Raw genomic sequence first — 14,957 nt, 5'->3', positions numbered from 1 at the left:
AACACCATATGCTGTTTGTCATCTTCAATCTGATTTAAACTACTGAGATTTACAGTGACGTTAATGCATATTTTAGCTGTTTTAGTGATAAAAATTTTGAATTTGAAATATCTGACTTTTTTACCACTCATGGATTCAGTAGCTTTTGTTTTTTTCTCACACAGTAGTGAGATGTATAAAAGCCAAAACACACTAAGGAGCTTCACAAGTGGACCCAGCAAATAAAACCCCAAAGACCTTATAGTGACTAACTCAAATTCATTAAAATGTGCACTGTTTTTGGATGTGAGCCATGAGCTTTTGCGGCATGTTTCTGATCTGCTCCTCCAAAGAGAGCCACTGAGGGGCCAAGGTGCCACAGGTCATGCGATCACAAGACAACCCCATAAAAAGTCCATTAGGCACTGTAGGCTGAGAGTTGTGTTGTCATCTGCTTGATAGGTACTGCAAACACACCAGTACTTTGCTCTCGGGCCTTGCTTGCGTGCAGTCACGCCAACTCATACCCGTTTAGGCTCAAAATGATTTCTTTTAACCTTTTCATGCATACTGATATTTGTTACATAGATGCTCTCACATTTGTTACAGTTTTAAATCATATGTCACAAAGGTTCATTTTTGGCCATATAAAGGGGAAGTTAAGTCAGATATTTTCTAAACATTTGTTCTGTAATTAAAGACAAGAAAAATCCATCTTTTTTAATCCGTTCTCAACTGAATATGACATCAGTTGCTCAGGTAATGACCAATATTGGCTCACCTTTTCTGAGTTTGGTCATGTGTCATTCGGAAGCTGAACAGCGATTGGTCATTACCTATATGCGACAGTGACCTCGTTTTTCAGTCAACAAGATAATTATGATCATGTATTATTTATTCTACAAAATAGGATTACAAGATTTTGATGCTGACTTTCGGAGCAGATCAGGAACGCATTAAGTGGGAAAGGAGCTTCGTGTTTAGTGTGGAAAAATGGGTGTGTTACTGTATTTCGTTCCTGAAAGAATGCATGTAAGTACTGTACTATAATCTTGTTAAAAAAAATACACAACAAAATTCTAAGAAGTTTGGATTGTTTAGGTTGATATTGTCATTCAGCACCTTCAAAGCAGAACCAGACAAACTGGAAATATAGTCGGTGGCACTTTTTTTGCTCTGTCACATTTTTTTAATACAAAGTATATTGAACGCCAGTGAGTGAATCTGTTCATAAGTATATCGGATATAGATTGTTTTAAAATACACTAAAAAAATAATTTTACATCATAGAAAACGTTGTTTACTGTACTTTCAAAATTTTAATTCCACAGCTTCCAAAACAATCTGAATCCTGAATCCAATCATGAGGCCCATTTGCGACTTTAGATCATTTTGACTTCCCCATGCACGTCAAATACTAAACATAAAACACAGCTTCGGCAAATATGTTACAAATAAAGGTAATGTGTAGCTCACACACAGTTTGACCTTTTTAAGTCAAAATTGAGATGTAGGCAGATTTTTTCCCTATATAAACCACTTATAATTACATTGCCTGGCTATTCAATTGTTTATATTAGCTTTAATAAAGGCTACAGGGGGATACATGAATCCTTTTTTTTTTTTATTGTATTTTAAAAAACATGAAACGTTTCATTGCGTGTGTGTGTTGTTGAAAATAAAACGTGTTTTTCTTTCATAAATGTTCACACATTTAAGTAACTCTTTAAGGAAAATTGAATCCGAAGTTATTCCCTCCTAAACGTACGCTTGCCTGCATGTACATGCTATGAACTTGGTCCATAAAAATTTACTGCCTCCAAAAGGTGGGAAAATTCTATTAAACAATAAATGAAAGGGCCTCGCGGGGCCTAATGTATCATTTCCTTAAACACTAAATGCAGCAAATAACCTAGATAGTGAAATGCTGGATATATTTTTAAATGTTTTGAGTTAGTTGCAGTATCTGCGGCGCTTCGACCATTTAATTAAGGGTTTAATGTTTCTTTTGTTTTTTTTTAGATAAAGCAAATACTGATTGATGAGCCCTTTAGTGTCTCTTTGTAAAGTTCCTCTTTGCTCTGCTATTCAGTTGGGTTTGCAACTCTTTTGTCTTTCAACTTGACCTTGGACTCCAGCCGCGTCCTGCATGCACGCGTTTGGACTACTGCAGTCAAAAGACATCGCCTTTTCTAGTTTTTGTAATTAGTGGTCCTTGAGATAGCTTATTTGTACCAGGAGAGGACGATTATTAATTTGACGAACCTGTTTTTGTTAATTCTCCTTTGAGGACCTTTTAAAGGATAAAAGCTGCACCTTGGACTCATTAAGCGTTAAAAGAATGCTTTGAAGCCATAGAAGGAGCATATATGCAACTATTCGTCGGTAGTTCAGAAATTAGTCTGTTAGCATGGCATTTCTAATCACAATTTAAGAAGAAAACAATGCAGGGTGTACAGTATGTGTTTGCGTGCATGAGCTGATGTGCCTTATTATCTCTTGCGCAGACCTTGATGGTCTCCTTTGCATGTCACGTGTCTGGCCCGGGCCAATAACCTCGCGCTGGTTCCGTGCGGGTATATGGTTCCCCTGCCAAGGAGTCCCCGTCGGGGTGCATTCGATCGAGGGGGGTTCGAGGAAAAAGAGCCGCACGCGTGCACGTGTCGGGACATGCTATGACCGCGTCACTGCTGTTGCACTCGCACTGGGCCGAACCGCTCATGTTCGTCTACGACAGCAGCGCCGAGGAGCGCGCCAAGAACATGCAGGACGCGCAGTTCCCCGGGGGGAACTTTGCGCCCAACCAGTGTCGGAATCTGCTGGCGCATCCCGCCTCCTTGGCTCCGAGCAGCGCCACTTACGCCAGCGGGGACCTGCCCGCGTCCGGCGTCGGTGAACCGGCCAAGCAGTGCAGCCCGTGTTCGGCCACGCAGAGCTCGCCCAACGCGTCGCTGCCATACGGATACTTCGGCGGCGGCAGTAGCGGCGGCGGCGGCGGGGGCGGCTATTACCCTTGCAGGCCGGTGTCCCACGGCTGTGCCAAGGCCTGCGCTCAGTCCTCCTCCTTCGGGGACAAGTACGCGGATTCGTCGCTGGCCGCCGAGGAGTTCTCCAGCCGGGCCAAAGAGTTCGCCTTCTACCAGAGCTACTCCCCGGCTCCCTACCAGGCGAGCTACTTGGACATGCCGGTGGTGCCCGCGCTGAGTGCGCCCACCGAGCCGAGGCATGAGCCCCTCCTGCCCATGGAGCCCTACCAGCCATGGTCCATCACCGCCAATGGCTGGAGTGCAGGCCAAGTGTACTGCGCCAAGGAGCAGCCCCAGCCCACGCCTTTGTGGAAGTCATCCTTGCAAGGTGAATTCATATGCTAAAAGTTCAAATCTGTTATTCAATGCTATGGAAAGAAATACGTTCGTGTTGCCTCCTTGCATAAAGATGCATGGTTTGTTTCTACAGTTATTTTCCCCATTTGTAATGCGTAGTCATTAAAAACATAGAAAATAAAAATAGCAGAACGTAACATTTCCTTTTCAAGGAGAAGTGCAAGTAGCTTAATTTATTTAATTATGTTTAGTTCCGTGTCATTAAGAGATGATTTTATTCATGCCTAAGTCCAATACGATTTTCTAATGCACAATGACGGACGACACGTGTAAAGAAATAACAAAATGTTAGCTTTACTCGCATAATTAATTGGCTTCAGCTAACTGTTACCGTCAACGTCCACAGAATGAGCCATCTTTACTTTAGTATTTTACTTTTACAGTATTTAAAATGTATTATGGTTCACTAACAACGAAACTAAATATGGTATATAACTTTTATGTCAAGACATATTTCTTAGAATTTGAAATGATTCAAAGTCACAACCACAAAGTTTTTTCTTTTAATTTGAATGTTTTTGAAACATTCCTGCAATATTCCATCCACCAGTTGTAAAACGAATATTCAAAATAATATGTAAAAATAATCATTTGAATGAAAGCACTCACATACACACACACACACACACACACACACATATATATATATATATATATATATATATATATATATATATATATATATATATATATATATATATATATATATATATATATATATATATATATATATATATATATATATATATATATATATATATATATAATTTGCATTGAATCTATTCTAAAGACCCTTTTCTGAAGAGCAATTTTACGATAAAATTTGACTCTTTTTAGACTGTAAGAGTAAAATGTGTATGGAATTTATTTATTAAGCATTTTAGTGAAAAAAACAACGCTTTTCTACCACGTAAAATGTTAATACACTCACCACATGTTAGTCATAGCATTTTCTCGTCAGATATCTCACTCCCCACACACACAATGGAATACCATTTATGCATTGCATTTTCTCGTTAAAAATATATATTTCCACACAATAAAATACTATTTTTGACTATATAAGTACATTAAGAAATCAAAGCTCGTCAGTTACAGTCACTGTATTTTTGTAGTGATTTTCATTTTCGATGTTGCATATTTTATTCTTATTACAAAATAGCAATGCATATTTTAAATGATCATTTTTTTCTTAACGATAAATCCCCACAACTCGACTATAACATTATGAGTAATGCAAGAAAGAATATTTGCGTTTAAAGCATGATAGTTTTCTTCCTTTTTTTTTTTTTTTTTTTTTTTTTTTGCGTGTGCGTTAAACTGGCATATTTCTTATCTTGTCCCCTCCAACATTCAGGAGTAGACAACACATGTGGCGCTGGCGTGGACAGTCAAGTTCGCCGTGGCAGGAAGAAGCGCGTCCCATACACCAAGGTGCAGCTCAAAGAACTGGAAAGGGAGTACGCCACCAATAAGTTCATCACCAAGGACAAGCGCAGGAGAATATCAGCACACACCAACTTGACAGAGAGACAAGTTACCATTTGGTTTCAGAACCGGCGCGTAAAGGAGAAGAAAATCGTTAATAAATTCAAGAGCTCCTGTTAGCTCGATCGTCTATATTTGCTTTTGGGGAGATTAAAAAATGGACACAGACGTGCCTTGATCACAAATAAAATGACTTATTATTTATTACCTTCATTTTTGTCACCAGAGTGCCTCCTTTCACGTTTTTTTCCTCCCTCCTCAAGTTTTAATTGAAAGCAGTCCACGCGGAGCGTTGACAGAAATCCGGAACTCGCAACAAGCGTGTGTGATAAATTGCTTCCCACGCATATTCGTCTTCATTAGACTTCCTTATTAATTTTATTAAAAAAAAAAAAAAAAAACAAGAAGTCAAAATTCGAACTATATGAAAAAAGGCGCTTGTGGAGTTTCGCCAATTTTTTACTCTTTTAATTTATAAATCACCAATATGTCTTTATGAATCTATCACAAAAGCTATTTAGCTATTTGAAGTCCAAATGAACTAATATGAAGCAAGTCAGTTCTTGTGTGGTTTGATATGCTTCTAAGAATTGTATTCTTGTGATCCATTTGTGACTTCATCCCATACATGTCTTTCATTGTTTTGTTTTTTTCAAATTCCTTCCATTAAATGATGTTTGACATTTTTAATCACTTGTAAGAAAAAACTTGTCTGATTAATAGGGTGGTTGTCACTGCATGTACATTTCTCCTTTCTGTCAGTCATTGTGATTTCACAAGAAAAACAAGCAAGAAAGAAGGAAGACGTATTTAAATTTGTAAATATTTTTTGGCATAGCCAAATAAAAATGTCAATAAATGTTTCTGAGCATCTTTAAAGGCGCGTGTGTGTTCCTGGTTGATGTTTTAAATGATTGCTGACTGAAGTTGAAGTAGTTTCTCACTTGTCATGATAGTTTTTATCTAGGCTTGCTATTGGGGTTTTAGAGCCATCTAGTGTACAAAATCTGCTGTTACACTATGAATGCAGGCAAGACTTCCAGATTTTACTCATGAATCCGACATTATATGCTAATTTATCCGAATAGTTTACCACGATGAGTATTCATTTATTTTGTTTCCTTAATAGCCACAGAATGAGAAAGATTAGAGCAAGGTAAGTTGTTTGATTTTTTTTTTCTTATAGAATGTCCTTATGCCTTATAAGAGAAGTCGAGTCTAAGATTTTTCTATGCGATATTCATTTTGCAAAATCGTCTTATACCAAAATTTCCATACCGTTGCTTGGTGCTGAAGTAATTAATCACTCCCACGATTCGGTTTCGACCAAACTCAGGGAATAGTTGTGAGTCGTGATTGGTTTAGCCGAGCAACTGTGATGTCATTTCCAGTTGACAGCAAATGGCAAAACGGCCGCCTCCAGATATCGATTTAAATGGGGGATTTATTGCTCCGTTAATTGTTCACAAATATAGAATGCCGTGTTAAGACTCGTAGGGTCGCATGAAAACAAAAACTGTTTAGAAAAAAATGGGTCTTGACTTTTCATCTAATTATACTAATTGAATGTGTGTTATCACGCAATTCACTTCTGCTTTCACAGCGTAAGCTTGCTTATGCCTAAAACAGATGTTTGTTTGGCTTTTGTTCCGATTCGGATAATGTAATCACTTTATGGTGCAAACAAGATCTTTGTGGCGTTAAAACCTTGTCAAATGTTTCATTTTTCAGATTCCGTTTGTCTGCAGCCACCATTGTGTGGCTGTAACTTGGTGTCATTACGCCCTCTAACGGTAGAATATCTCAGTTGTACAAAAAGTGAAGTGTCCAGTAGGTTACCACGATTGGCAATTTAACAATAATGTATAGGATTTTTATTTTCTAGACCTAAGTTTAATCATACACTTGAAAAGATTAAACAGTAGAAAAGAATAGGTTTGATGTCATCTTGCCCGTGAATAACCCCAATTGTGTAAAGTGGATAAAAATGTCAATTTAGCTAAATGAATGAACATCTTATTGATGTTCATGACCTCTGTTTTCTTGACATACAAAACAACATAACGAACCTTAAAAAAAAAGACAATTATCTAATCATCAACTTGTTTACTTCTCACATACTTTTTTCCATTGCCAAAAGTGAGTATATTACATAAGTCAAGTCAGCACAGTAAGTACAATTGTTTACTTGTTGCTTTTGGTCATCCTCTTAACAGCAGGCTGGGAGAGAAGTGTGGCTTTGACTTCACGGCAGACATGTTTTTATTATGACTTCCATCCCAGTGAAAAGCGCCTCTCTGGGATTAATGCAATAACACACTTTATAAGTGTCTGGTTAACCCAAAATATTTATTTGAAAACCTCTTTTGCTGGGCCAAACACGACAGCAGCCTGCCACTCTGGAAGCTTGAACTGTTCACAGATGAATGAGAATCAGAGAAGAATGACCAAAACGTGTTTTCATTTTAAAGCAGGTAAAAAAAAAAAGTTTGTGTGTGAGCCATAAATTAGGCAGTACAGAACATTTAAAAAATGTCAACACAAGAGGACGCTCTGTGATATATGTGACACATGTGGCCACTCATGAAAATAAATTACAGTTACATATATATGTCATAGAAATACATTCACTTGTAGACAATAAATTAGCACAACAGTTGTATCATAAAATACACTCTAAAAACCTTTGCATTAAAAATAACCATATTAAAAAAAAAAAAACAATACAATGTTTGGGTCAATTTGACCCAACTTTCTGAGTTGTTTTGCACAAAAAATCCCTAAACTATGTCAATTTGTGCATGTCCGCTAAAAAAATTGGGTTATTTTGCATCAAAAAAAGTTGGGTCGAAGTGCGTCTGTCCTTTTACCCATACTGTATTTGGATTATTTATAACCCAACTGTTTACATTACTAAAAAGAGTTAGGTTAAAAATAACACATTTATACATGCTAAAAACAGTTGTGTTGAAAAAAGAAACAATTAGCCAAAGTGTGCCAGAAAGGGACTGACCTTATTTATTGGGTTGTTTATTCAACCCAACTTTTTGCATTATTCAGTTGAATGAAAAAAAGTACAGACCAAATGTTTGAGTCAATTTGACCCAAATTTTTGGGTTGTTTTGCATAAAATCACCCACTTGAAATAGGCCTGTTCATACTAGGCAAACAATAAATGAGGTTGTTTTATGTGAAACAACCCAGGAAGTTGGGTCAAAATATTTTTTTGGGGTTGAGTAAAACAACTCAGAAAGTTGAATCAAATTGACCCAAACGTTTGGTCTGTGCTTTTCTGATACAAGTGAATAATAACCCAAAAAGTTGGGTTGGATAAATAACCCAAAAAATTAGGTCAGTCCTTTTTTGGCACATTTTGGCAATTTTTTTTGCCCAGCTGTTTTTAGAGAGTGTTTTTGGGAAAATATATCAAAGCAACATTGAAATACTTTAAACTGTAAGTATTACCATTAAATTTAAGAGTTTGGAAGCGTAACGAGACATGTATACTGCTGTTTTTCCCCCGTTGCCATGGTAACCTCATCTTTCGGGCTTCACTTATTTCATCTCTTGCTCAAGCCAGAGGTAGAGAATTGCATAGAGCGCGGGTGGGGTTGGACTGTCAGTGTGGAAAAACACCACATGCCATTTAGTTTTGCAGTGTTCTTTAGGCCGGGTCAGCATCAGGACTTTGGCAAAGCACGAAGGGGAAAAAGAACATGCAACGTGTATTTATATACTTGAAGAAAGTGTGATCTTTGAGGTGTGTGCATCCTTTGGGGTTTCTCTGAAGCCTCCGCCATCTTTCCTGCATAGACTTCTCTGACTAAAAGGCCATTGTGGTTTTGGTTATATAATGGGAGGTAAAATACACATACTTTGTTGAGAATTTTAAAAGTCTACACACCCGTTTGAGACCACAATTCATAAATTCAAAACTTTCTGCACCAACAATGTACCCTATGGCTGGTGAAAATTAATTTTTAAAGAGGGGACGTAAAATACACGAGAGAGTTGTTGTTGCATAGGTTTGCACACCCGCTTCTAACTGTGTGTGTGTGGCTGGGTTCAGAAAGAACTATGTGTTTAAATGCATGGTAAATGGAAGTCAACACACACTTGTCATCATTTTAAATGCCTCTGATTAACTCCAAATAAAGTTCAGTTGTTGTAGTAGGGTTTTTTTCTGATATATCCTATGATATCTAGCAGATGGCTGAAGTTTGTGTGCTACCACTGACTGGAACTTGGATTCATAATCTATAAGTCTTTTTTTAATATAATCATTACTGTAATGAATTTGAATGAATTAAATTTTATATTTGAGAAAGTGAGGTGCATTGGACATGGCTAAAACCTTGGGTTACAGTGCAATGCTGCGTCTTAAAGTTAAAATCACGGCATGCTTAAAAGAAGTTGATATATGGGTGCATAAATACCAGAAATTCACTTGATCAAAAAATACATTTTCAATGTACACTCGTTACTGAATAAAAATATGAATTGAAATTTCTCATTAATAATGTTTTTGTTGTTATCAATAAAGTACATACCTTTAATCACCAAACTTTGCTGGAAGTGCCCACCGAATTTTCTTTTGTGGTCTATATATATATACGTATATGTATATATGGGTGCATGAATATTTGTTCAACTCTGTGTGCCCTGCAATTGTCTGGCAACCAGTTCAGGGTGTCCAGTGCCCAAAATCAGCTGAGATAGGCACCAGCAAGCCTGTGACCTTTACGAGGATAAGCGGCTCTAGAAAATGTACGGATGAATCTGTTGCTAAAAATATAAAGTAATAATGCAAGAGGGATTATGGGCATATATGTGCAAACAATGGTTCAGTTATAAGAGGCTCTGGAGGCAACCTGCACTATAGCTTGAAATGCATACTGCAACATTATGTCATTATGTCATTGCAGATATTGAAATTCTTAAAATTGTTGAATGTACAGGAGTTTTTTTTTTTAGATGATGGTGGTATTTTACTATTATTAACATTTTTATGTTTTTATTTTAATGTTTATTACATACAGTATATTATCACATATTTTTGTTTCTAATGTTGATAGCATAATATATGACCCACTTTGTGGTTTTCTTGAAGTTTACGGATAGTTGCACACTTGCACTGCGAAGCCGCTATTCTTTGGCAGCATCACTTTATGAGTCTAAACACGATTGGACAACATTGTTTGCAATGCTTACTGTCACAAAAGAATGACTTAATTTCCGTTTCTATCGTCATCGTGGCCCTTTTTGACATTTCTGTCTTGATTTATTCTTGGCATGCTGTCTCGCATTACAGGACAGACCCACTTGAGTTTTTTTTAGGGGGGTGGTGTAGTGGTGCACCTGTTTTACCATTTTGAGAGGGCCTATAGACCACATTGTTTGAAAAAATTGCAAAGTTTAACTTTTTTATTCACTTGATATTCCTGTGTAAATCTACCGGCTTATCTTAAACAGAATGAGTATTGCCGTGAACCGAACTTCGGGAACCACTCCCACAAAAGCGCGACGCCATAAATTGTTTATAAACCAATAGTATGGTTTCCTAAATCATTAATTTTCAGTCATAAATTATGTGACGTGGTCTCGACGTGTGGCAGGTAAAGGTGCTGCCACATTTCAAGTCTCTCCTCCAAAGGGGCTTAAGCAGAGGTGGACTCATTATTTGGCAAACGGCACATCATTGTAACTGTTATTGGCGTGTTAACAAACTAATAATAGCTCATTTGCAAACCGTTTATTATTCCTTTCGTTAGTATATATTTTGCATACTGCCCCATTTGTTTTACTGCAAATTTCCAAGCAGTACTTTGCCCACCAGTATTAATTAACTTCATACTTTAAAAAAATCTGCAAAGTTTTTAAGAGCCTGATTGTTTGATATAAATGCCATTCACCAACTGGGTCTCCAAAATTGTAACTAAATAATAGGTCAATGCGTGCAATTTCAATTTTCAACGTACTGGCCCATTCACGTCACCATAAGGCAACTCACTCTGACGTCACTTTCAAATTCAGACTATCAACACGTTTTTGTGTTCACCTCAGTGTCACGTAGATGAACGTTTATTTAAAGGTAAAATCTGCGCATGCGCGTTTGTTTTGACTGTCAAAGTAGACCTTTTTTGCGGGCGCCTATAGCATACATTTTTGACGTTAAAAAAAAAACACATATAAAAACAAGCATAGTCTGCAGCTCTCTGAATTATATATATATATATATATATATATATATATATATATATATATATATATATATATATATATATATATATATATATATATATATATATATATATATATATATATATATATATATATATATATATATATATATATATATATATATACATTTTTTTTAGTGTTTAGTGTCAAGTTTTATTTAAAACTTGACTTTAGTGTGTTGAAATCTGTGTGATTTGCAAAATGTCTTCAAAAGTGGATTCAACTTCGAAAAGTGTTGAACAATACATTTGATAACTATTGTTATTATTTTATTGAAAGCGTCATTAATTTCACGAGAGGGTGTCACGTGGCGGTCCGGCCTATAAGCCTGCTTCAAGGTATGACTGCAGGAGTTTGAATTGGAGGAAAGGAAAAGCAGCGTTAAAAGAGACGCAAGTGCCTTCAAAATAAAGACGCAACATTCCCCTCCTCCCCGTGTATTTTCCCTCTGGTCGCTCAGCCAAAGGTTGACTTTATAGCGGCGGGCGAGCAGTTGACTCACAAGAGCAAGCAAAAGCTCCTGCGGGCCCATTGAGGCGTGTGTCATGTAGTGCCAGTGGTCACATGGCTCGGGATCGACATGGATCTCACGCACGCACGTCAGCTCAGGACGCCTCACTAAAGTCACTGCAGCTCACTCCGTCAGCATGATGACCCCGAGCTGAAGGAGGACGACAATATGGATTTGGATGCCGCTGCCAATATGTATTTACCCAGCTGCACTTATTACGTGCCCGGAGCGGACTTCACGGCTCTGCCGCACTATCTGGCCCAGGGTCAGCCCTCCTGCCCGGTGGCGTACTCTTACCAGTCGCCGGCTCTTTCTCAGGTTCCGTCCGTGAGGGACGTGGCGTTCAGAGACTACGCCGTGGACAGCGCGGCCAAATGGCACCACGGCAGGGGGAGTCTGCCGCACTGCTACGCGGACGACGGCTGGAGCGGCCCGCCCCCCCGCGGAGGCGACGTGCCGGGGAAAGGCGCCTCCTCCTCCGGCGTCTCCTCCGCCGGCGCGCCGGGGGGCTTCCACGCCGGCGCGGCCAGGAACGGCGTCCTGCCGCAGGCTTTCGACCAGTTTTTCGATTCGGCCTACTGCGCCCAGGAGCACGGGACCTGCACGCCGGGCCAGGACAGGCTGCAGGGCTCGCTCAAGGCCAGCCCCGCGCCGGCTCCCCAAGCTCCGGGCTCGGACACGGCGGAGAGCTGCAGCCCCAAGTCGTCGCCCGGCCTCGGCGAAGACCGGAGCGGAAAGGGAGGCGGTGAGTGAGCCTGTCACTCTCCGCGTGCTCTTTTAAAAGACGTTTTATACGCTCCTTTTTAAGGTTTATGGTTCTTAAGGTTAATGGAGGGCCTGACAAAAAGTATGTTATAAACGACAAGATCACGTGCTTGGGCTTGAAATTGGCCGTGAGGAGTTTAAAGTCATCATGCATGATTCCTTTTGTGGATCATATATTGTCATACTCTTGAAAAGTTGCTCGAATAAATAAGCTCACGTAACAATTTTACACTTTCTATGGAGCCCGCGCGTCGAAACATTAATTAATAGCATTGACTCACTTTGTCAATAATCCCCATCTTCGCCATACGTTTCGTGTGATATTTCAAAATCGCTTACTCGCATTTTGCTGTTTTATATTATAACTGACACTTCAACCTCAATCGCGAATCCACTTATATTTTCGTATTTTCAGACACGCCAACTTATATAAACAATGAGACGCGTTGGCCGTCATTCTATTTTATCACTAAACATTTATGCAAATGAGCGTTTTCCCACGTACGTTTATCTGTATGTTCGAAACGGTACATTTTCTTTTCTTTTCTTTCTTTCTTTAAATATGAACTTTAACTGTACAGTAAATGATTATTATTATTATTTTTTTTTTTTTACTGGTCATAAACTACACACACTCTTAGCTCAACATAGGCAACAACAACGTGAACACTATAGCGCCCGTCATGATTTTAGACAAATTTATGTCTGTTTTTTATAAACAAATAAACATTTTAAACAAGTATTTTAAAGGCACAACTGCGAGTTTTGCAGTTACTCCTTGTTGCTCCAACTTTTCTTCAACATTTCTAAAGTGATTCGCTACTTTAGCAAAGAATTAACATTTAAACTTGACCACCTACCTCTCCCCGCTCCCTATATTAACTATTCGAAAACCCAGAGAAGCGTTTAATCCAACTTTCAAGCCTCTGCTTTTAAGAGCTGCTTATAATTTCATGAGCAATATGTGTACAAATTTACTGGGTTTCAGGGATTTAATATGCAGCTGGCCTGACCAACATGCAACACTTTACGCGCAGCCCAGTGAAACCCAAAGCGGACTATAAAAACTGCACTTGATACTTCAAGTCTAAAAGTCCTATTGACTTCCACGATTGTTTAAAAATGATTTTTAATTCATCATATCAGTATTTTATGGCTAGGCCTTGAGAGGACGGTGACACTTGAACCCTGAGCTCATTGTACGTAATCCCCCCATTCCGGCCCTAGTAAATATGGAATTAAGATGCCTTTTTTTTTTAATGATTCCGATCAGGTGTCCAGAAGGCGCGCAAGAAGAGATGTCCATACTCCAAGTATCAAATCAGAGAGCTGGAGAGGGAATTTTTCTTCAGCGTTTACATCAACAAGGAGAAGCGGCTGCAACTATCCCGGATGCTCAACTTGACTGACCGACAGGTGAAAATATGGTTTCAGAACAGGAGGATGAAGGAGAAGAAACTCAACAGGGACCGTTTACAGTACTACACCAGCAACCCACTGCTATAAAACATGGACGCGAGACACGTCAAACACCTGCAAGACTCTATTGGGAACTATTCAAAAGTCCAAATGAGTTGCCATTAAACGTCCCTTTCGCTATTATTATTATTATTATTATTATTATTATTATTATTATTATTATTATTATTATTATTATTATTATTATTATTATTATTATTATTATTGTTGTTGTTGTTGTTGTTGTTGTGATTATTGGCAATGCTCTTATGCTCCCTCAAAACACACACACACTTTGTATACTCATTTAAACGCACGCACAGACTGGAATCGTTTTATTCGTATACTTTTAATATTATATTGTGCAAATATATATTGCAAATTGTGCAATGGATGTTTTTTGTGTTTCTGTGTGGCGTTGACATTTTCGGGCATATTTAACATCTACTTGAACACTGCATTGATCCAAATTGTAAACCAATAGATTAAAAAAAAAATCTCTGCAGTGAAACTAAACCCTTTATTTTGTCTTACATTTCGGCACGTTTAGTTCATATGCAAAACGCCTCCCCTCTCCAGCCCCAGTAATAGGATCTGCTGCAGCTTTTAATTTGATATCCATTACAAAGTGCTGGTTGCTTCCTGCAGGCTGCATCTGACCTAGCATGCCTGTCAGGGCACAAGGGAAAAAAAATCCCCCGCGTTTTTGTGATAAATTGGAAAGGTTGTTTGTTTGATTTTTTTGAAGTCCCCATCTAATTATTGAACATGTCTCTTGTCTCATGTTCTACCAAAACACAAGCAGTGTGTGCCTCTTAGGTTTTTTCCCCACCAGCAGGGTATAGAACATACAAATGGAGGCGAAATCTATACTGTATTTCATATGAATTGACAAAAAAAAAATCGTCTTTCCCCCCAAAAACTGGTTTTCCAAGAGCTTGAATGACCTGCCATAAGATAATATGGCTTCCTTATACCGTACATCCTGTGAGACTCCCAGGAATTCCGCTTTGATTGCTGCACATCCTCCCAGTTGCTCCAGTAACTTGGCCATAAAAAAGGCGGACTCGTCTGGAGCATTTGGAGTGGAGTGCAATAAAGCGTCTGAGAACCAAGGTTATTAACTGCGACTA

General features: G+C 38.5%; 2 protein-coding genes across 3 annotated transcripts; both read left to right on the top strand.

Annotated features, from left to right (window-relative positions):
* Positions 1 to 2,635: 2,635 nt before the first annotated feature.
* On the top strand, positions 2,636 to 4,970 carry LOC148425444 (homeobox protein Hox-A13b-like). Of its 2 annotated transcripts, none has more exons than XM_088410646.1 (2): positions 2,636 to 3,333; positions 4,726 to 4,970. In XM_088410646.1, the coding sequence occupies exons 1-2, from the start codon at positions 2,655 to 2,657 to the stop codon at positions 4,968 to 4,970; spliced, it is 924 nt and encodes a 307-aa protein (XP_088266772.1). In that variant the 5' UTR covers positions 2,636 to 2,654. The 2 variants fall into 2 exon arrangements, with proteins under 2 accessions (XP_088266772.1, XP_088266771.1); XM_088410645.1 differs by having other exon boundaries at positions 4,720 to 4,970.
* Positions 4,971 to 11,648: 6,678 nt separating this feature from the next.
* LOC148425443 (homeobox protein Hox-A11b-like) lies at positions 11,649 to 14,122 on the top strand. Its single transcript, XM_088410739.1, has 2 exons — positions 11,649 to 12,346; positions 13,640 to 14,122. Exons 1-2 carry the CDS (start codon positions 11,770 to 11,772, stop codon positions 13,870 to 13,872), a joined length of 810 nt encoding a protein of 269 aa, XP_088266865.1. The 5' UTR covers positions 11,649 to 11,769; the 3' UTR covers positions 13,873 to 14,122.
* The last annotated feature ends 835 nt before the right edge of the window (positions 14,123 to 14,957 follow it).

The sequence above is a fragment of the Hippichthys cyanospilos genome, chromosome 3 (assembly GCF_059441005.1).
Source record: "Hippichthys cyanospilos isolate Australia breed blue-spotted pipefish chromosome 3, RoL_Hcya_1.0, whole genome shotgun sequence".
Taxonomy (NCBI): Eukaryota; Metazoa; Chordata; class Actinopteri; order Syngnathiformes; family Syngnathidae; genus Hippichthys; species Hippichthys cyanospilos.
Note: the sequence above shows the minus strand (reverse complement) of the source record. Positions and strands in the feature narration are given on the sequence as shown.